The sequence below is a fragment of the Clavelina lepadiformis genome, chromosome 9 (assembly GCF_947623445.1).
Source record: "Clavelina lepadiformis chromosome 9, kaClaLepa1.1, whole genome shotgun sequence".
NCBI lineage: Eukaryota > Metazoa > Chordata > Ascidiacea > Aplousobranchia > Clavelinidae > Clavelina > Clavelina lepadiformis.
In genome coordinates, this window is record NC_135248.1 from 15,563,139 (window position 1) to 15,586,553 (window position 23,415).

The following is a 23,415-nucleotide window of genomic DNA, read 5'->3' on the forward strand; positions in this document are numbered from 1 at the left end:
TAGCATAATCTGTTACTTTCCTGAGCTCATTCTCCTGCTTTGATTTATTTAACTTTTTATTTTATCAAATAATTATTTAACCAAGATAACGCTAGATTTGCTATTTCGTACTTCGTCGTGACTCAATCCTGATCGCTTGACGTCCATTAACCGAGCTTGTATTTGGGCAACTTACTAAAAGACAGCCAAATATTTTATTGTATTGGTTCAGACAACATCACCTTAGTAGACGGAAATTATTTTTGATTATAATTACTGATTATTTATATAGTTTTCCATAGATAAAACATATACAAACCTTAAAACAAAAAAAATGTTTTAATCATGATAGCACCTAGCTTGCCATTAGAATCCCAAACCGACATGTGACCACTAAGTGTTATGGCGCCAAATTCAACAATTTCCACTTGATTGCCTATCGCTCATGGTATATGCTAGGCCTAATTGTTCTGATATGAATTAGCTTGGTGGTAAACAAGTTTCACGATTTGAGTGATTGCGCGTTGCAGTAAAAACATTTTAAAGGGAACTTGAATTTGAAGTGAGTTGCCAAGAAGTCATGGCAGAGAACGAGGTTGGGTGAGCTGTTGCATTGCTTTTTATTGAATAATAGGCCTATACATTTAATACTTGGCGGCGTCTATTTCACCGGCTGCCGGTTACCGAATTTAGAGAAAGCTAGCCTACTTCGTTAAATTGTAGCCGTTGAAGTAGCCACTTTTTTGCCGAGCACCGTTAACCGAAGTAGGAAAATATGAATATGGTTAACGGTAATTACGTTAGATAGCCTAGGCTACAGTGGATAGAAATGTGTGCTATTTTTAACTTAGGCCTAGAACCACATTTAACACATTTTTCATAGCCTAAGTGCGCATTTCCATTGGTTCTGAGCATTTTCGTGCACTGCATTTGTCATTTGCAATTGTTTGTCGCACCCAAGATCTTGCTGAAAATGGGTATTCTTTGTAGTCCGGCTGTCAAGGACTTCTCAACGAGATCTCAGAAGTGCTGGATTGCACTAGCCTGGGTACAAAGCCTGTGTGACCTTGTTTTCAGAGAGATTTCTGTTCACCGAGCACAGTCTTGAAATATATCAAGGGTGAAGTTGCCATGCTTACCAAGTTGGCTCGCGAAGACGACAGTTAAATACCAATCACTGTTACTGTAATAAGTTGATGATTGTAATATCGGCTCACACAGAGCGTACACACAACACGTTCTCTACTAGATACGAATGACCTCCTTGGCCAATCCCAATGACAAAACTTAGCTTCACACGAACTTAAAGGGAATAGTACTTAAATTAAATGATAGCATTAAATGATTAAAGTTAAACATGGAAATCACATAAAATAACAAGAATTAACTCATAGTTTCCTTAATGAGCAATTGCATGATTACAATAACAATTTGACTCAAACATTATCACAGTTACGACAATGCCAATTAATTACAATAAAAGCTAGTGTAGGCTTACTATTGAGTTCCTGGTATCAATCCTAGGTAGCCTACGTAGCTAGCCTGGCCTGAGGTAATTTCAAAAGCGACTGATGCCACCTTGTGCATGAATTGGAAAAGGATGAAAACCACTGCCCTGAGTGAAAGCAATAAACCTATATGCGGGTCATGGCATTATGCTTTCGCTGCTTAGGTTACCGGATTGTAAGCTTGAAGTTATGACATTTAATAATTCATTCGCTTGTGTACTACTCGTGTGAGGTATTACACAAGGAACATATCTGTCATAAAGACCGCATTTGCTGGCGGTAATTGTTTGAATATGAGCGAGGACGATTGATGCTTGGTGACTTGTTTTACTTCTGCTTCGATGAATGAGTTCTCATTTCTCAAATTTGCTTGATTCTGTCTATACAAATTACTAACTTATAAAGTTCCCATTTTATTTATTATAACACAAAGGTTTTCACCTTCGGGCAAAGCTTACTGAATGTTACATAGCGCTGTAGTAACCAGTGAAATCGATCACATAAAAAGGAAAGATTGAAAACATTACAACAGTATATATATGTGGCAAACTAGTTCAAGCGAGGAAATTATCTGACGTCATTAAAGAGAACGCAAGTCTGATAAACAACTGAATTATAGGATTCTAAATTAAATTTCAAACATCTTGGAAAACAACTCGTGATTCGTGACGTAATCGTCACAAAGTTAAACATGTAAATTTTTGTATAGTTCTGCACAAGTTCATACAGGCATGGAAATAGATAAAGCGCATATTAACTACCAACAATTAGTTATCATGAATTTACTTTGAGCTTATACATAGACATCTTTGTGTAGCCATGAAACCTTAAATTTCTTTGTAATGATAATGCATACAGTTTCAAAAAAGGTGCGAATCACATAAGTTCTCATCATCAACAGATATGCATGTTAAGTGCTGGATCTCTGATTAGTGACCTTCCTTTTTCTTGCAGTGTTCACTTGGGAAGGAGAATGTGTTGAACTCCCCACTGGCAGCTAACTCAGGTGTACCAGAGCAGCATTCTCCGATATCCCGGATATTACTAAATCGCCAGGTACCTTGTGTCTTGTCATGCTCAGGCAGAACAGAAAAAGTTAAATGTTTCCGTCTCAAAATTTTGCTTGTTATAAAAACTCTGTATCAAGTTAAATGATGATTTTCCTTGCAAAATATCTCTAAATTTTATGTGAGTTCTAATATTATGTATGCATGTAAAATGTAAAATGAATGTAAAAATGCAAGTAAATTAATTTTGTTGTAAGGTACTTTATAATATTATGTCTATTTCTCGTAGAAAGAAGATGTTTATGAGAGTAACGGCTCTCCGCTGCCATCTCCTGCCACTCAACTCTATGAATATTCTGTGAGTTTCGATGCATTGCATTAAGCTGCGTTAGTCATTTAAATTAAATCGAATATCAATAAAGTTAATTTTAACTAAGATTATTTTTTAGGTCATTCATCGGAAAAATGTGCAACGAATAGAAATATTGTCTCGGGAGAATTGTGCACTCTCCACCGAGCTCACATCAGAGCAAGAAATTCGTTTTAATCTTGAAACATTAAATGAAGAACAAAGATTGGAAATATCAAGGCTGAGTGAGTTTACTTTTTCATTTTCTTGCAATTGGTCATGTTACAGTATTCAAGCTTGAGATGTCATTTCTCCAAATTGATTTGATCTCAAAATTCTAATTTTAGCTAAAATAATTCCTCAGAACAAGATTTAGATAAAACAAAGAAAGAACAAAAACAAGTTCAAAATGATTTCAATGTCACACTTGAGGATGAGCAAGTGCGTTGGGAGAAGAAATTATCTGAGTGAGTACATACTCATTTTTATCAAAATCTGCTGAAGTTATGATGTAGTCTTAGTTTTGCATTAGCACAAAAGACGTGGTTGAAAATGGGTTTTCTAATACCTATCTAAAATTTTATTCCGATACAAAATGCAGCCTTCTTTCCATTATTGCATGTCATCCCTGTGCTTTTGACTTTAATTTTTGTAAACTTTGTTGCGTTCATTGTATGAGTTGGATCCACCTTTTGCAACGAAAATTCCACCAGGAACATTTTCTGTATTTCGGGTGACGTGTCATCTGTCGTGTTTGTTTGTTTATGAATTTTGTTGTTGTCAGACTTCAAGAAATCAACAACAAATTGAAAAGAAGTTTTGAAGATGCTCAAATCAATCTGGAAATTGAAAAGAAAACTGTCCAGGATTTTGAAAAAACAGTAAGTCTTGTTACGATGTCACACATTATTGCCATCATGATTTTTGATCTCGTTGAATTGCTTAAACTTTTACAGTTTGAAAGAGTTGAAAAAGAACGAGATTTAAACAAAACAAAGCTAAAGAAACTTGAACGTGACATCAGTGAACTCCAACAAAATTGCTCAAATCAGGTGATGTCTGTGCTAGGCCAGTTTCTGTTAAATCATTCTCAACATTCCAACAATTTATGCTGTGGATATAAACAACTGCAAATTCTACTCCATTTACTGCTGTGTGAATGATGAGTGATAACTTAAACTTTCTGATATTCTAATGCGTTAGGGTTCGATATCGCACAAACTTTGCTCTGAAACAAAGGCATCAACTTATTTTTCTGTCGTTTGTTACCAGGAGCAAGTTCTTCTTCTCAACGAGAAAAAAATGATGAGTTTTGCCAGAAAAGAACAGCAATGGTTCGATGAACGCGACATTCTGCAAAAAGCACTCAATGACGCGGAGTCAGGATGTAGAAAGCCCCTGATTGGTCAGTATATTTTTTATATTGGAATGAGATCAGGAGTTCTTACTCTTCATTAGAAACACCTGCTACAGTAAAAGCATTGTCGGCTTCTGGCATGTCCATTGATTTTACTGTGATTATGTTGTCATAAAGAATTGGTACCTGTCTCTTTCACCAACCTTGTTTGAGTTCGATCGTTTCTTTCTTTCTCCCATCATAACTGTGGTGTGTTACTACTGGTTTATTGTTTTTGGTTATGGTCATGTTTTCAAATTATGTTGGCTTTGGATGTTTAACTTAATGCAGTTTTATTAGACCACGTGCAACTTGACTTTGGTTATAACAATAAATTTCATAAAATTTAAAGTGGACATTTTATTATACTTCGGCACATCAACAATTTTGTCGTAAATCATATTGGTGTAGCTGAGAAGTTCTGTTGGCTCTACTTTTCATCTGAAACTTTCCATTGTTTTTAGATCCTCAGCCTTCATTGCAGGGGGAAAGCATGTCTGTGGTCACTCAGTTTGAGGTTCGCTTCGAGATAATGCTTTGTGAAACGATTCATTAATGTTTGAATGAATTTCGCAAATAATAATTTTATTTACTGTATGATGCAGGTTCGTGCTTTGAAAGAAAAAATTGTTGATATGAAGCAAGTTTGGTTGAGTCCGAGCTCTGCAGAGGAAATGAGACGAGAATTGAATGAAGAGAAAGTTGGTTTAAGCTCAACTTGAATCATTATCATGGAAAAGTTCCATGTTTGACGTTTAATCATCACAATTACATTGCAGTTGATCAACGATGACCTTCAAAGGAGGTTGGTTGAACTTGACCTGAGGCTAGCAACTGAAGTTGACCTCAAACAACAGCTGAGTCGAGATCACCAGACGTTGTTGTCAGAGTTATCAATATTGAGGCAGAACCTGAACGAGAGTGAAGAAACATGCGAGAAACTTTTGAGCAAGAATCGAAGCTCTGAGATGTCATTGGAGGAAAATCAGGAAACCCTCGACCTTCTGAAATCTCAGAATAATGATGTCATAAAGAATCTTGAAAAAGTGAATTTGCAAGTTTCTGAAAAAGAACAAACAATTAAAGTTCTTTTGTCTAAGCTGGGTAAGTCGTATCGTCGACCTGAACATAAACTTCGAGCTCATTATTATTGCATAATTTCTAGACACGACAAATAAAGTTTACAACAAGGTGGTGGAAGATCTTCAGGAGTTTTCGTCAAAACTTGTTATGTTGGAGGGAAGTTACACTGAGATGAAAGTGGATAAAGGTCATTTGCATTTCAAACCATTATCTGCCATGTCTTAACTCATAACAAGTGGTCAGATATTTTCCCAACCAAATCCACTTCAATCACCAATAGAGTATTTTTATTTTATAAAGAATCCACAAATTTTCATGTCACTGACATTTTAACATCTATTTGTGTTGCAGAATCTGCTCAGGATAACTTTGAAATCTTGTCGAAAGAGCATCAACTAAGTTGTGAGTTGATCAAGACTCTTCGCACTGAGACTAAAGAACAAAAAGATAAGGTTAAGAAATTAATTGAAATATTGAAACATTCCTGCTGATGGATTGTTGTAAACTTAAAAGTTTGATTTTTGAAGAAATATTTTAATGTATTTGCTTCTTTTATGCTTGATGAAGTGCATTGCTTGGATAGTTTACAAACTATTGTTTATTGGTCGTATGGAAAACTTGAGTACTATCTGTGTTCAAGTGAATGTTACGTCCAAGCTCATATAAACTTACTTGCAGGTTGTTGAACTAAATGCTGAAATAAATCATCTACAAAATCAGATAAATCAATCAGCTGAAACCAGCTCTGAATTGAGGACACTGCAGGTATTCTCAGCAAAACACGACAATCTCTATTTGAACTCTGTTGCAACAAGTTACTTCTTAGCTGTAACTGACTTTCCAATTTTGAAAAGTTTTTGGTTTCTCCAATGCACCAAGAAATTGCATTATGTCAAAGCTTCATTGTCCGTAGCGAGATTAGCATTGGTAAAAGCACAGGGGAAGAAACTGTAAATTATGTTCACCAACTGACATAACTCATAATAATCTTGTATATTTACTTTTAATTGTTGTTTATGTTTCAAGAAAATATTGACTTCCTGGGCAAGATATTTCCACAAAAATGTTTGGATTTGAAGTTTTTTAAAGTCCAGTTGTTACATTTCTGAATCGTTGTTGTTTGTTAACCTCGGAGTAATTTGTTTCGAAAACAAAAGGATGATGTCTCCTGATTATTGCTTCTGTTGATCAATTTTTATAAGATGTTGATTTTGATTGAACTTGTGACTTTGTAATAAATCTTTATCTCGTCATTCTATTCATGAAGGAGGCTCACTCACAGTTGATGAAAAGTCATTGTGATCTCAAAAAAGCAGCTCAAGTGATGAATGAAGAGAAGTTGTTATGGCAACAGAACTTAAGAAAATCGAAGTTGGAAGCAAAATCATCTGAGGACGAGGTTAAAAGACTTGATCAAGAGCTGAAGTCCCAGCAAGGTCAGTTAATGCTCATTCTTGCGATCTACTGATTAGGATGAATTCCTCGTTTCAGTTCTACTTGCAACTTGATTAATCTCAACCGAGATTTCATTGCTGATGCACAAAGTCACATTGTTCTTTTGTAGCAAAATATCGAGAACATTCTTTTGGGAGTCATCAGTTCTTGTTTTCTCCTGGCACTCCGATCTTATGCAGCAAATCACAGGTGATTCGGTTTTTTTAAACTTCTCAATACAGTCAACCCTCGATTTAACGGACAAATGCGGACCAGCAGCAGTCTGTTGCTGGAAAAAGTCCGTTAATCGAAAATACCGTACAAAACACTACAGTGTACAGTCAAGTACTCTGCTATAGCGTAGACCATCTGTCACCGCAAATTCTAGCTTTTGCTTGGAAAACACGCCTACGATAAAACACTACAGTACTTTGATGGAGAGATGTATTACGCGTACCAAGCATGTTTATACTGCGCAGATGCTCACGATTAATAAACCAAATACTGTACAGTACAACACAGTAGCAGTTTAAAGACACATAAAATGCGTTCCTTGTTTGTATTTTGTATAGCCTGCGCGACTACAGTACACAACTTAAATGTAGATTAATCTGAGTCAGAGATGATCATCAACTCATCATGTCCATCCTCCTGAACATCAACCTCAGGGATGGCGGGACGATGACTGCAGCATGGGGCATCATTGTTCAGATTTTCAGGGGCAGGTGGGATGCGTAAGAGAGATGGAGACGACACAGATGGGTTGGCTGGAGTACCATGTTGAACAGGGCGGCTAGGGGCAAAGAAGCTGTTGATTTTTGTCTGGCGACCCCCATATGCTGTTCTTTGATGATATGCTCCCTGATCATCCTGAGCTTCCCATATTGGTGCGCCATCTCAGGTAGTTGGCTGTAGGCGGAGTAATCAATGAGGGCATCGATATAACTCCGTAGAGTTGACAACTTCACCTTGGGGACTTCAATCGCCTCTTCCTCGTCACTGCTTTCCTCTTCTCCACCATCCACCACAGATGCCACTATGTCGGCCTCAGACATGAACTGATACCCTGGGTCCAGATCTAATTCGTCCAGCCAGTCTGTTATATCATCGATGGAGGTGGATACCTCCCCACCACGCTGCAACATTTGGAGAAAATCTCCTGCCTCTATTCCTTCAAAGTTGGCCTCTGAATCTTTGTCCTCTAAGATTTTCTTCCATGAATTTGCGAGGACAGACACCTTAATGTCTTGCCACGCTGCTGCAAAGTTATAAATGGCTGAACGAATATTATAATTTTTTATGTTGCTTAAGGTCCGCTGGCCCCTGGTGTCGACCTCAGCATCTGTTTCGTCCTCTACAATGACCAGGACCTCATCCAAGTAACGTCGGATGTAGCGCCTCTTCAAGGCGCTAATAACCCCCTGGTCCATTGGCTGTATAACCGATGTTGTATTAGGGGGCAGATAAAGGACCCTTATCTTGGTTTCTTCGATTTGCCCACCACGGCTAGCTTCAGTCGGTGAGTACCGGTGGCATTGGACCCGACCAGGACCGACAGCCTTTCCTTGCTTGTCTTCTTCTCCTCACCCTGACGGACTTGAGAATTCTTCGGGATAGAACGCCAAAAAATTCCCGTCTCGTCTGCGTTATATACTTGAGATAGGGTGAGGCCCGCGTCACTAATCAGCTTTGTTAATTTTTCGCGAAAGGGGGCCACACTTGCCGTATCTGCATCACCAGCCTCGCCATGCAGAACCTCGTTAAATAATCCGTGGCGATTCCGGAATCGCCAAAGCCACCCATCACTGCCCTTAAAATCGGTTAAGCCAAGACTGGTATCAAGTTTAGCAGCAGCTGCGATTATCTCTGTCCCACGCACATTCACTCCACTGGACCGTTGTTGAACGTACCACTTCATAACTGCTGCGTCCAAAGATTGTTCCTTACCCATCTTCATATGTTTTCTGTTGCTCACTTTACCACCCTTGGAAGACGCTGCATCAACACAATAAGACGTAGCGTATTTCAACAGCTTGTCCTTGCTCTTCTTAATGTCTGAGACTGTTTGTTTTTTGACACCATACTGATCGCAAACACTCGCAACGCTGGCCCCTTTTTCAAGCTTTTTGATCAGTTCTAGTTTCTGCATCACCGACAAGTTCACACGTTTACGTGTTTCATTTGGCTTAGACATAATGCACCATACTAAACACAGGCAGGTTCTAACTGATTCTAAGGTGCACCGAATGAAGGCTCTTGCTAACAGAGTACAGAGTACGCTGATAGATCACAATACGCTGGTATTGTGACGTACAGAGTACGCTGGTATGGTGACGTTGTGAGAGACAGCTTTCTAATCGTTTCACGCATTCACGCAAGTAGCCTGGCGAATTCCAAAACAATAAAAACCGTTCTTTTGGTACATTCTTTTACTCATAGATCTGCGCATATTGAGTCCGTTAAATCCGAAGTCCGTTAAATCGAGAGTTGACTGTACTCATAAACTGTGTCTCTAAGCTGCCCATTGATTGTTTTACAGGAATCTTTCAAAAGTTCACTTCGAAAATATGACTCATTACTCAATGACTCTTTGGTTCGAAAATATACTTTATAGTAAATTTTTATCTACAAGTAATTGTATGAATCAGGTTTGTAAAACATTAAAATTGTCCTTTCACTTAGTCTATTGCTTTTGTTGAAGGATCTGGCCATTTCGAAACCTTCACCAACAAAGAAACATCAACCTCACACTTCGTTGGATGTTGGTAATAAATGCCGCTTCTTTAAGGACGTTAAAATAAGAAGTACAGTATGTTGTCATTTCTCTGATCCACGTTTGATTTTTATTTCATGATTTTGTTCCAGCCTGCCCGATGCGACGCGACATTTATGACAACATTGGACTTGGCAGAAACTACCTGAGCATGGAGACAAGTTTGTTGAACGACAACAAAGCACATAGTGAGTGCAAGGGCAGTTCCTTTGTTGTCATTACTGCTTGGGCAATATTTTGCTGATTTTTTTTTTAATTGCTGGTCGCCTTTGGTAGAACTTCCAGCTGTGTGACAATTATTTAAATGTTCTCAATTTGTTCTGTTGCCGTTTTCTGAAGATGCTGGCAACGTTGTGAGTGACTCGATCATTTTTGATGACTCGACATTTGTGGAGAGAAGATCGACGATCAGCTCGTATGACTCGAGAAAACAATCGACCGCTCGGCCCAGCTTGTTAGGTGACCACTTCGTTAATTCTTGGTTTTGAATTCTCACGTCGTAAAATGTAGATTCTTTGATAGATATTTCAGAGAAGTGAATGATTCATGACCCTGTCATGTGGTTCTAATTAATTTTATTCAATGGCTTGGTGGAATATTAGCAGTTGAACATAAATCATTATTTTTTTAAGATAGTTGTCATGATCTGGCTTTAAAATTTTTTAAAACGGCTGCTTATTGTGGTGTTGCCGCATTTCTGTTTTTTGTTATGAAAAGAAATATTTGTAATCATAAGTGAACTTGGAAAAATTTGTGGAAATAATTTATATTATGCCGACAACTTCAAAATGGTAACAAGCTTCAAACATAACATCCGCATTTTAACTATTACATTGAATGATTGTTATGTAATAAAGCAGCTGAAGGACCTTATCTTGTTAGGATATTGCAGGCGTGCCTCATTTGAAAATGACAAAGTTTTGTGGCAAGAAATATCTCAAATTCAGTCGCAGCGATCTCAGAATAGTAGGATGCTCTTTATAAGCATGCCATTCTCTTATCATCTCTATCTACTTCTATACAACACACTCAGATGCATTCTTAAAAGTAGCGATTGTCTTGCTCACGTTTTAAAGAGAATCCTTGAAAGGTTTCCACTAAAACTACATTCGGAAAATATAAAAACTTTTCACTTCTCATCCAATAAACTTTAGCACTTAGATTTCACCGGCCGTGTTGCTTCAAACCTTCCTTTTTCATCCATGTGCACGTGCAAGATTGTCCATGATACTTACATCAGATCTTCTCTTATTTTGTAAACTTGGTTAGAAAGTTTTTTAACCGACATCATTTTAACAATCTGCCTGCTTTCAATAAGTTAACGAGCATGCAGTGATGTTCAGCCGCTATTCTTGCTTCTCTGATTAAACATCTTAAAGTTTCACCTGTGCATCGGAATCATGGCAGTGACTAACCCTGAGCTCAACGTACTTTTAACCACTCGATTCTCTGCTGAATCCTTCAAATGATTTCTATGTTTAGGGCTGCCCTTGCTTGAAGAACCGGATTATCCGAACACAAGCTGCTCCTTGCATCGGATCGCAGAACTTCAGGGGAGAAACGCTAAACAACTTCCTCATTTGAAGTCGTCGTACCCAATCGAAACTCAGGTAGACGTCATCACTTGTAACAAGTTAATCGGAAAACGTGATCTTCGAAATTTCACTGCATCTGCTTTGCAAGTGCCAGTAAATTTATTGTTTGGTTGTAACTTCTGATGACTAACTAAACTACTAGCAAATAAGTTTAAATTCATCACAAACGACCAAGGTAGGGTTCCATGAGATTTTTAGTAAACATTGCTGCCGTACGTTCTGTTTGTTTAGTGCATAGGTGTCAAACTCCCGGCCCGCGGGCCACATTCGGCCCGCTTTACAATAAAACTTGGCCCGCAATGCTATTTTATACATTGAACTATTTCCGGCCCGCGAGATCATTGTGCAGTATAACTTACTTTTTTCAAGCAAGAAACAAGATTATAACAAATCGCACAATACAGCAGCACTACAGTTGCCTCATCATGCGATAGAATAAATCGATTTATTCCCAGCCAAAACCGTCAAAAAAAACAAAAATTTGGTGCTGTTTCGCTGACTGTTCCAATTCATGTACTCGTGTCACGAAACGTTCAATCAAGTTTTATCCTTACGGCCCGCGGCGTTAAATAAGTTTTGAGTTTTGGCCCCTGGTGCGATTGAGTTTGACACCCTGGTTTAGTGGATAGAAAGTACCGTTCACAATGAAATAAGCGCAGTAAGTACTTGCTGTTGTTTTTCACACCGCTTGAAGCTGTTCTTTTGCAACTTGGGATTTATCTGAGCCATTTACTGACTGAAGTCAAAAGTTTTTGGATAAAATATTCTTATCGACTAAAACTCTTTGCTGTCTCTACTGCCACATGACTCGTGTCGAGTCATTTTAGACATTTGTTTCGTGTTAAGTGACTCAAGTAGATACAACACTGCACACAGGTTCAATAATTGTAGTCTTGTTTTCTTGTTAATAATATTTCTTGTTTTCTGCACCATCTCGCCACATTCACAATTTTATGTTTAACGTGATCGTGATCGTGATCGTGATTTGAACTTTTCTAACTTTTTTGCAATTCGATGTTCACTTATAGTTCTCCCTTTAGGGAAAGACCCCTCGTCGTTGTGATGAAGCGATCAGGGTTGGGAACGCAGACTCCACTCTGCAGCGAATCAACCAACTTGACACATCGGCGCAGAGCACATCAGCTGAACCTTGTAAGAATTTTCATTCAAGGCGATATCTCTGCTTGAAGATGGTAAAAAGCATACCCATGTTGTGTATAATGAAGAAATTGCATTACAGCACACAACTTGCCTGGATATCGACCATGTGGCAGGCAAGCACTTCCTACAGCAACATCGAAAAGAAAAATCGAAGCTTCTGAAAGTTTTCCCCAAGTCAAGGTTTGTTTATTGCAACAAAACTATTATACCCAAAATAATTGCACAAAATATTTCTGTTGTTCATTAAATCTTTGCAGTCGACGTCAAACAATGCCGATTGTTGCGTTATGATTGCATGTGAAAGTTGACCCAGTACATACCCAGATGGGTTGTCATGGAAACCTAGCATTGTCTTTGATTTTCTTTTTGCAAATTATCAACTATTTTAACTCCAGGTTACTCCGTTGCAAGTCAGTCAACGCAGTCTGGCTTTTGAGATACCAATCACACCACCAGCAAAAAAGATAAAGCAGGAAAACAAACTCCCTGAATCGAACGGTGAGTTTCGTCTAAGATTAATCTTGTCAAAATTTGATTATTTTCATCTTTAGCATAATTCATTATTTCCATCCAGTACAATATTAGGCCATCTTTGCATGTCGCTCTACAACTGCTTAATTACCTGCTAATACAAATATTCTGTAGTTACCACCCTATCTGGTCAGAAAATGGCATTTGAAAAAAGAACCACGAGCCTGGTAAGACCACATTCTACATTCTGTAGAACATTTTTGTTGTAATACTTACATCAACATCTGCTGTAAAAATCCCTGATAAATAATTTCTTTACTTCAGATGGATCGTGTGAGGAAGCCGCTAGGGAAGTTGCATTTAAACAAACAAAACTCTCGCAGATGAGCACTGCCTTTATCTTAATTTCATGTAACATTAATAAATATATTAAATTTGGCACTGTAGTTGTTGTGACTCCCACAAATATTAATATAACAAAGAAAAAAAATATGATCGTTTTATTGGATTTCTATGTGGTCGTTCCCATAAACCTGCAACCCCGGCCCTCACCCGCTAGATTTGCTATTTCATACTTCGTCGAGACTCAATCCTGATCGCTTGACGTCCATTAACCGAGCTTGTATTTGGGCAACTTACTAACGAGAGCCAAATATTTTATTGTATTGCCTGCTGGTAATCAGGACCAATAAATGTACCATCTGTTACTTGAACACACCACCTTCCGATCTACTTAATTTAGGGTTACCATATTTTCGTGGCCTAAAATCCGGACACTCTTTAGTGCCCACTAGCGGTTTTTAAAATGAGGTATAAACACATCGTCTGTCAAATGGACGTCACTATACCATGCTTTGCCTATCGACTGTACAGTGTACACCGGAGGGGATTTTTGAACATAGTATCGTGAATTCACTAGGCTATTTGGCCTTGCACTGCTTTATAATTTTCTTCAGCGAGTATACGCTCTTATCGTATCAGACATGTTCTATATTTTGCAATATTGACCAAGATATAAGGCCTTCAGCTACTAGCCCAGGGATGTCCAACCTTTTATTAAAGTGGGCCGCATTGTCACTTGAAATAATTCAATGGGCCGCAGAACCTATTAAATTTCAAGAAAAATGGGTACATAAAGTACATACTTTTGGAGTGAAAATGACTAACGGGCCGCACAAAAATCTCAGGCGGGCCGCAGGTTGGACATCCCTGTACTAGCCCAATTCCACTCATCTATGTATTTAAATTACTGTATTGTATCCCAAATACAGCGCTCTATTGTCGTTTATGGCGTTACAATGCAATTATTACCCGTAACGCAACAAACAATTTAAAAAATTTCCGGACTTTTAAGCATATTTTAGCATTCCCCCCCGGACGGAGTTTGAACGCTAAAATTCCGGACATGTTCGGGAAAATCCGGACGTATTGCAACCCTTTAGTAGTTGGCATACAAGCGAGGAACAAAACCTGGTAGTGGTTGACATACAAGTCAGGAACAAAAGCTGGTAGTAGTTGGCATACAAGCCAGGAACAAAACCTGGTAGTAGCTGCAGTGGCGTAGCAGCCAACTGGCGATTCTGGCTCTGCGCCAGGGTCGGCAGGCTGCAAGGGGGCGGCAAAATGAGGCTGCACAGTGGACACAGCACGAGAATTTTAAAAAAAATGGAGCGGTAAACAAACTATTTTGTTACAATTTGGTCCCGCTGACCAAGAAAACTGTGAAAAGTGAACCAGTCCTGGGCATTTAAACGTTTAATTGTAAACTTTTAAGTTGTTATTGATTGTAAACGTTTAAATGACAGGTTGTGGTTAAATTTATACAAGTGTTAATTTAGACTCGAAAATGAAACGTGTCAAAGAGAGTGGAGCTTTTTTTAAAAAGAAGAAGAAAGCAAGAGAAGCAGAATTACAAAAGCACAAGGGAGCTATGCTAAAATTTGTAACCTCTTCTGGTTCAAATGATTCTTTCATATTACCGGAGAACGATTCAAATGAAAACCCAGACAATAACGCTGAGCTCTAGAGAGATACTGAAAATATCAGCTTATCAGCAGAAACGCAAGAAACAGGATCTGAACAATGAAATCAATTATGCATTGCCAGTTATAGATGGAGACGAAGGTGAAAATAACGACGAAGCAGTTGCAGTAGTCAACAATTTGCCCAATGATGTGGCCTCTTGGCCTGAAGTTATAGATCACCATTTATATGGATGAAGAGCGAAAAAAGTGGAAAGCAATTTTAGAAAGCGTTGTGGATGTCATATTGTTTCTAAGTAAGCAAAACCTTCCTTTTCGAGGACATCGTGAAGCTTTTGAATTCAACAACCAAGGGAATTTTTTAGAGACCGTGAAGTTTCTGGAAAAATATAGTCCCGTAATCATCAAATACCTTTCTGATATTCGTATTTCTACGAAGATGACAACTACTTATCTTTCTCCCACTAACTTATTCAAAATGAGCTTATTTTGCTTCTCAGTAAAAAAGTCAAAAACATCGTTCTTGAAGAGGTGCGCGAAGCTAAATATTTTGCGATTATGTGCGATAGTACTCCGGACGTATCACATACTGATCAAATGACTCTTATAGTCAGATATGTAACAATCAAAAACAGTATTGCCCAACTGAAGGAATCGTTTTTGAATTTCTTTCCGTTGAGCGGAAAAACGGCAGCTGAAATTTCTCAATCTATTCTAGATGAACTTGAACTAAACAACTTAGATGTGATGATGTGTAGGGGAAAAGGCTACGACAACGCATCTACTATGTCGGGAGCTCATACTGGAGTTCAGCAAAAAATCAAAAACATAAATCCAAAAGCACTACTCGTACCGTGTGGAAATCACACACTGAATCTTGCAGGTGTTCATGCCGTCGGATCGTTGCATTTAATCGACAGATTTTCGCTGTTTTACAAAGTATGTTTTTTTTTTGCTGCCTCTACTCATAGATGGGATGTCCTTCTAAAGCATGCGCCAATCGCGCTGAAGCGAGTGATTGATACGCGATGGAGCGCACATCACGGCCCTTCACGCAGGTTTTGACGAGTTTATGGATGCTCTAGAGTCTAGAGGAACTATGTAATCCAAACGAAAATCTTAATACACGAGGTGACGCTCATAGTATTCTAGAAGCGGTTCAGAATTTTTCTTTCTTTTTCTTCTTATGTTTTTGGAAAGTAATCCTGCGAGAGTCTCATCATACTTAAACTTACTTGCAGCAAAAGGATTGCTGTTAGCGCAATGCTCTAACAAGATGAAAGCGTTTGTCAACTTTTTAGTGGAAGAACGAGATAATCTGGTTAAAGGTTCTGTGGATGCAGCGATCAAAAAATGCACAGAGCTAGAGATTCCAGTTGAAGATCGGAGAGTTCGCAGAAAAAAGAGAATGCCTGGCGAACACGCAGAAGATGCTGGCCTTAGTGTTTTTGGAGAAGTAAGACGATGCATGTTTCAAGCATTGGACAGATTTAAACTTGAAGCTGAAACTAGGTTTACCGGCATACACCACTTGAAATATATGTTTGGATTTTTGAATCCTCACGCGCTGCTGCAAAGCGAAAGTCACAATGGATTCACCAACGCTTTTAGAAGCACTTATGACGACGAGGTGGACTTTTTGGAGCTAGCTGTGGAAATTGACAGATTTAAGAGGCTGGTGCGAAGCAGTGAAACCACGTTTGATCGTAATGCAACAGCGTTTGATGTTTTACAGTGGTTAGCTAAATCACACCTACTTGATTCAACAAGTACGTAGGCCTACCATATTTATGCTTGTGTCTGAAACTTTATCTTACCATTGGTGTTTCAATTGCGAGTTGTGAGAGGAGTTTCTCAAAGCTCAAAATGATAAAGTCCTATTTACGTTCTACCATGAATGATGATCGGCTATCAGCTCTATCGATTCTTTCTATAGAAAGACATTATACGTTCAAAAACTTGATTTTGAAGATATTGTAATGGAATGATTGGTTATTGTTGTTGAACTTGACTGTACCAGTCACTCCAATACAATCTTTGATTGTCTGAATGTATATTGTCCTCGATATAATAAGCCTCAAGGTCGTTGTTTGCTTAATCAATCCTAGACTCGTTTATTCAGCTAAAAGCTGATTGTCTTGTGAAGCCGACAAACAGAGTTGTCCGACCTGACCCTGAGTTTATCTTAAGTTGTAGGCCTACTGTTCAGTAGTTTGCACAAATTTGTTGATTGTATAAACTGGTTATATTGTTTCTTCGTTAAACGATTACAAGTTGATAGAACATTGGCACATCAACAGCACTTCATTCAACAGTCAAAGTAGTAGCATTTTGGGTTAACTATATTCAACTGCATTAAATTGCTGATTATTCCCAGACTTGTTACTTCGAACTCCTCTACGCTAACAAACTTATTTTCGACAAACTGAACGCATGCGAGAAAGGCAAAAATATTACGTCACAACAATGGTACAGGAAATGATTGTGGCTCGTGTTACTCTTTGCTAAAACGACACATAAATATTAGAATTGTAAATCCTACATAATCTGTATATTTATTTTGGTTATTATCACAATATTATCGCTAATTTTGCTTCGGCGAAAGCTCGAAAAGTTCAATTTTGAGGCGGTTATTGATTTTTTATTTGCCTAATACATTTGTTACCTATTTTCATCATTTTAAAATACAAAATAAAAAATAACAAAATTTTAAAAATAAAGAATTTAGTGAATACGCAAAGCATGACATTTACTCTCAGACCTAACTTTATTTTTTTGCAATATTTTTTTTCGCCTAAAAACGTTTATTGGCACAATTCCTTAATAAAATAAAAGAAGGTAAAAAAGTATTCTGTAAAATCAACTAGGATTTTTATATAGATTTTCCGTTTGCAAAAGGTGCATAATTCTCTCTTGTCGTTTAGTGACATCAACATGTGATGGCAAAAATTTTGTGAAAAGGGCTGCAATGTATTGCCATAGGATAGTCCATTTCCCATTGTTAATTGTTGTTGTTTATCGCTGATTACATTATGTAATCACCCTGTGGTGCTCGAAAGTTTATGACTCCGTGAAACGAGAAAGGAAGGTTGCCGTTTCTTCCCAGTGACCACGAAAATGAAGATGTTCAAAATGACCGCAAACTGGACGACTACCACTAGGATTGCACTTTGCCTGCGCAAGCACCTGTCAGGCTTGAGCCACAAATAGCACAGTGCGCACCAGCTGCTGCCTTGCACGCCCAAGATCTCGTTGGAAAGAGCGATGCTCTACAGACCGGTCGGCAGAAATCACGCAAACCCTTAAAAAGCATTTTAACTCGCAATCTATGCTGACCATCGACACTGCAGAGTTTGACATAGAGGCGCATTCTTTACAAATTTTCATGCTACAATGCTTGGATGTTTGGATGCACTTAGTAGTGTATATAGACTTACAAGTAGTGTAGGCCTACGCTGTTAGGTGCACAGTTACGTAGTAATGTATCATAGCCTAGTTTGACTTATTCAATTTACAAATTAATTGAAAATTGAGTGAGAAGAAATTCTGTCCAAGTCATTTAATGCAAAATAACACACCACTATAGCTCACGGAAAACAGTGTTGTGTGGGCCTTTAGTGTAAAAAGCATTGAGCTTGCATTAAAGGTGCTATCTTGCCCTTGGACAAGACTTAAGGACATTTGCTCCTGTTTAGTGAACCTGGTGGGCAGTTCCGATATCGGGTAATTAGGCTATACCTAAAAATCAAAAACGTGAGATATTAGGAACTTGCAAGAAGGATATAGGCCTACACAGGAAAAAATAGTGACTGATAATAGTCCACAATTTTCATCATTGACTAATAAAATGCCACTTTCGTCCAAAAAAACACTCCCCACGCCTTATTTTGGTCCAAGTACCATAAACCTGCCTACATACAGTTCGCAACGCTTTTTTATGGCTAACTACGCACCACCGATGCATTGGAAACAATTATGGCTAAATAAAACCCAGTGTACGATGTGATTGGCGTTTACTTCGTTACAAGTGCAAAACAAGTGGCTTAATGTCATTCGTGTCACGTAATATATTCAGCCACTTGACACAGTCGGAGTTACCGGCTTAATAGTTGCTGTTACCGCGATAAACACCACATTAATATTTAGATGGTGACATTTCGTCACTGTTTAAAACCTTTCTTATCCCTGCAATGCCATAATTTCATGAGTTTTTTACTAAATGCAAGGTTGTAAAAGGACGAAGGAACTTAAAAGTTTTCCCACGTAAGTACAGTAGGCCAAGATGTTTTTACAAATTTCATTACCCAAATTATTTTCCCCAAATGGTAAAAGCTTTTTTTAAATAATCCGGAAATGTCAACGCACACAAGTGCTACGAATACTTCATTCACTTTTCACAAAAAAATACGACATCTAGGCTAACAATCACAACAAAAATGTTCAAGGTAGGTTTGCTTGTTTGTGTTTTGGTGTTGAGGTAAAGCAAGTTTGATGCCATTTTGAGTTTGGGGTAGGGTCAATTACATAAACATAATCTCTGGGTTGAGGTTGTTTGCACCCAGACTTACTTTCCTTGGACAATTTTTATTTTTTAGGTTGTGCCAGGGAATTGGAATTTTTATCTTTTCCTGTAATTTTCAATTTGACAAGCGTAACGAAAACTAGAGTCGCGAACATGTTTCCGCAAATGGTTGTGGTAAAGTCGAATGGAATTGCATGCATAATTTGCATTCTGATAGCTGGTACAGTTTCTACAAATAAAGAGCTTCATGATTTAGCACACAAAACCAAGTTTTTGGAGAACTATGCATAAAGTATTGCGGCTAACGATTACATGCAGGCAAACTAACTGGCCACGAAAAAGGAAGTTGAGAGAATTGGGTAGACCTGGAGTATATTTAGCCGGAAAGAAAAAAGTCTCAAAATAAGTTGGGAAGTATCCAACAATCCAACCAATGAAAGACAACTTTGCGGATGATATCTTACACAAGTCTAGTAATACTTTCTTTTCAAACACCACACTGCAGAGATGGACCCTTGGTTACGAAATTTCGCTTTCAAGAATGGTTTGCATGAAGCTTTCATTAAAGGGATTGAAGGTTTGTTGGCAATTCTGTTGTTTTTCCAGGCATTACATTTGTAGCCTATTGTTTTGCGGCAACCGATTATTCCATTTTTATTGTAAAACTTCATAACTTGTGGGAGCAAAGTTATTAAACTATTGCTTCTATTGCTTCTATTGCTGTTCAAAACAAGTTAGTTTCAAAAGCTTTCTGCTCCGTTTGCAAGACTTCCTTGTAACTAATTTCGCCTGCCGGTGGTGATTACTTCGCACGTGATCCCAGAGTGATTCCATGCGTAATCAATGATTCGTAGAAAAAGCAAAAACAGAGGACGACGACGAAATTACACATAACGCAGTAATGTTTCAATTGCGTGCGATTGCTAATACAAAAGAAAGCTTTGTAATGTAGCCAAGACTGTTTTATTTTGCAACCATGAACCGTTGCGAACTATTTTCAAGCTTTGCGACATTGTTATGAAGGAAACCGGAGGGGCATATTTTTATGTAAAACACTGATCAGTAGCATTACCAAAGCTAGTTCAAAACGTTCAATATACTCCATTTGCACATATGTCTGGCTGTTGTCCGGCCAAAAATGAATCGATTTACATTCTGTTGTACGAACACGAGGAACGAGATTCGTGATATTAAATGATTAAACTTTTGGCTATAAATTGTCTATTGCATTGGTGATTGGTTACTTTATTATGTAAAAGTCGGTTTACGCAGCGTTAATTGGTGGTGTACACACTAAATTTTATTACAATAGATATAATATGCATTGTATTTGAGTACTGTATTAGAGATTTAATGCTAACGTAAACTTAGTGAATTTTGCAACTTGTTCCAAAATTATAGCCCTTAGTTTTACGGTCAAAAATGTAAACCTGTCTTTATTTTTTAAAAGCAAAGTTTGTGATTACTGCACTGCTTTTGCGTTATTATATTTCATTACGTTGGTAACTGCCATGGCTACTGTAATACATACTATAATAAAAATACATACCTATTATATATGTATTGTGTACAAGTTTGTAATTTGTATAGTGCTATATTTTGCGCAATTGAAATAATTTATCATAGTTTTAAAAAAATATAGAGGATTTATAAGCGTTACCATTTTAACGAATAATTTACAATACAGTATGTGCACTTTGCAGTTGCCACAGTCACAGTACACGATCTGCCTTCATCTCTTCAAGAAGTTGGAACTATAATAAAATCAGTCCATTCAGTCTCAAAGACAGAAAACTTCTTGAAAGATTTTTTGGAACAGCGATGGAGCAGTTTTTGGTGGAGGTGAACAGTGGTTTGTTGTGAGTTAGGATCTAACAAACAAGATTTTGTATTTTCATTGTGGCAGTGAAGCCCTGTTCATTTGCCCATATCCGAAAGCGATTCAACAACCAAATGGCAGCCTTAAATAAATTCACAATGACGCCACTTCTGAAAAAGAAAAATCACGCAAACGAGGGGGAAGAAATATCATTAATAGCGATCAAGAGGAGGATGGAAGTTATCAAAAAATTTCCTGGTGACGAACGCACTGCAAAGACTTTAGAAAAGTACCCATCATGCAAGTTGAAGAAAAGGTAAGTGTGATTTTAACTGATATTTCATTAACTTAAGCATAAAATTGAAACAACAGGCTCTGCTTTTTGTCGTTAGTAAACATAAGATACAAAATCGTGTCAACGTTATTGTTGTAACGTTTTCTCTATTTTTGCAGTGCATAACCGACATTGCTATATTCTTTGGATATTCCTCTAAAGAAAACATGGTGAACAAGTGCCGGTTGCGATTTTGTAATTTCATCGAGGGAAGGTCATTGTGCTGTGAAACAGGGTGTGTATGCCTAATGGAATTTTCCAAAGTTATGAACCAACTAGAAGCAGTTTCTTCTCCTAAAGAGCTATCTACTGTCATCAAGCTTATGAATGATGGAAGCGTAAAGCTCGTTAAAGATCGAAAACAGCCACATAATTTGTGTGCAGGTACTAAATGAGATCCGGGACCCGGATCAGTTGTTGTTGACCAATTGCACTTTGTTGATTTAGGAAAATCTGAAATTTTTTGTGTCTATTATCTCTGCTTTGTGTACATTTTATCCTGGATTCTTGTCCGAATGTCTTTACTTGTTGCATCATATGCAATATACGGTTTTATTACATTAACCAAAATAATAATTTTAAATAATAATAATTTCGCTTGAATGTTTACATTACAGTATTTCGAAACGAGGAATGTTTGTTTGCCTTCTTTAAGTTTATTGTAAAAACTTTATTATTATTGCATTTGTAGCCTATAAGTTTATAGTTTTTAGTTGACTATATGCCATTTTCCTTAGTTTCGTTCTCGTAGCTTGTGGTAGACGGCATCAAGCCGATTGTGAATTTTGAAAGTAATCGCTTTTTCTTTTCTTTGACTTTTTTGGAAGGATACATAATTAAAATTTTGTCAGACTGGTAATTATGCATTTTGGTCACGTGATGTTCAAGTGCGACATTTCAATTGGCATGGATTAAGCCAGGGAATCCCAGGCTGGTCTAGGTTCTATATGGGCGAGTATTTAGCCAGGTTTACATTAACTAGGACGCTCGCGGCTGAATATGGGGATATTCATAACCAAACACGATTGGAAAGGATTTAGTCCTTTCAGACTAGTATTTAGCCGCAAGAAGGACTGTATTTATCCAGCTGGTAGTGGCTAAATACCGGGATATTCATAACCATTTTTTTGGAACGCATTCAGTCACTTTTTTTTCCTGTGTAGATCGATATCCGATCTCGAGCAATAAGAAATCACCGCCAAGTTTAAGTTGTGCAAAGACATTCCTATATAGTATAAAGAGTTTAAAGATTAGCCTATCATACTATGTAGGTTAGGCTATGCTATAGGCTATATATTGTACCATGTTACAAATATTATAGCCTACCTGACACTGACAACCAAAAATTTGACTGAATTAGCATCGGGTCATTGTGAGTTGAGAACTCCGACTGTCTGACCACTCGGCTACTAAGCCAACGAAAACATCCAAGTTGCAAACAGCCTGACTTTTTTATAAGCTGTGATATCGTATATTTTTCATTTGTTGTATGTATAGGTTAAACTGTGACGTCACAATAGAAAAGCTTAAAAAGTTTGACTTAGACAAATCGCAGTGACAGTGAGACTTGCTAGTTCACAGGCTTCTTACCCTGACAGACAATAATGCTGTTCACGCTAGGATGTGATCTGTCCTTCGCTCCTAGAGCAAGTATGAACATTTCTATAGAAATGCTCTGAAACATGTTCAAATTATTCAGACGTGCAAAGCCGACAGGTTTATATTATTGGTGTTTCTAATTATCTGTAGAACATGTAAGACTTTAGATCATTTGTTCTATGCGCCGACATAGAAACAAGGCATTAACTAAATAATCGGTCATTTTAGATTTTCTATTCAGTCCATATGCAACTTTTCGCTTTCAACCACTTGCAACATTTCCTGATTACCTTTGTGCAATATTAACAATGGTGTTGTTGTTGTGATTATAGAATGAAACTCAAAGTGGCTTTTTTGTTGTAGTTCGTTTTCAACCGAGCCTGCACAGATAAACACTTGTGCA

General features: G+C 37.8%; 1 protein-coding gene across 5 annotated transcripts; it reads left to right on the plus strand.

The window, feature by feature from the left end:
• The first annotated feature begins 389 nt into the window (after window positions 1-389).
• On the plus strand, window positions 390-13,194 carry LOC143470302 (uncharacterized). Of its 5 annotated transcripts, none has more exons than XM_076968348.1 (27): window positions 390-574; window positions 2,442-2,543; window positions 2,784-2,852; window positions 2,944-3,088; window positions 3,208-3,310; window positions 3,628-3,724; window positions 3,800-3,895; window positions 4,116-4,248; window positions 4,704-4,756; window positions 4,845-4,940; window positions 5,019-5,343; window positions 5,405-5,509; window positions 5,674-5,774; window positions 6,001-6,087; window positions 6,590-6,758; window positions 6,887-6,966; window positions 9,296-9,349; window positions 9,458-9,560; window positions 9,622-9,717; window positions 9,869-9,988; window positions 10,412-10,495; window positions 11,012-11,139; window positions 12,165-12,276; window positions 12,365-12,465; window positions 12,681-12,783; window positions 12,931-12,983; window positions 13,081-13,194. In XM_076968348.1, the coding sequence occupies exons 1-27, from the start codon at window positions 560-562 to the stop codon at window positions 13,141-13,143; spliced, it is 2,793 nt and encodes a 930-aa protein (XP_076824463.1). In that variant the 5' UTR covers window positions 390-559; the 3' UTR covers window positions 13,144-13,194. The 5 variants fall into 5 exon arrangements, with proteins under 5 accessions (XP_076824463.1, XP_076824464.1, XP_076824465.1 ...); XM_076968349.1 differs by having other exon boundaries at window positions 391-574; window positions 9,458-9,521; XM_076968350.1 differs by lacking the exon at window positions 9,296-9,349 and having other exon boundaries at window positions 391-574.
• The last annotated feature ends 10,221 nt before the right edge of the window (window positions 13,195-23,415 follow it).

Coding starts and splice junctions, on each gene's coding strand:
- LOC143470302 (XM_076968348.1), top strand. Junction 2,544..2,783: donor GGATATTACTAAATCGCCAG/GTACCTTGTGTC, acceptor TATTTCTCGTAG/AAAGAAGATGTTTATGAGAG. Junction 4,941..5,018: donor GAGAATTGAATGAAGAGAAA/GTTGGTTTAAGC, acceptor ATTACATTGCAG/TTGATCAACGATGACCTTCA.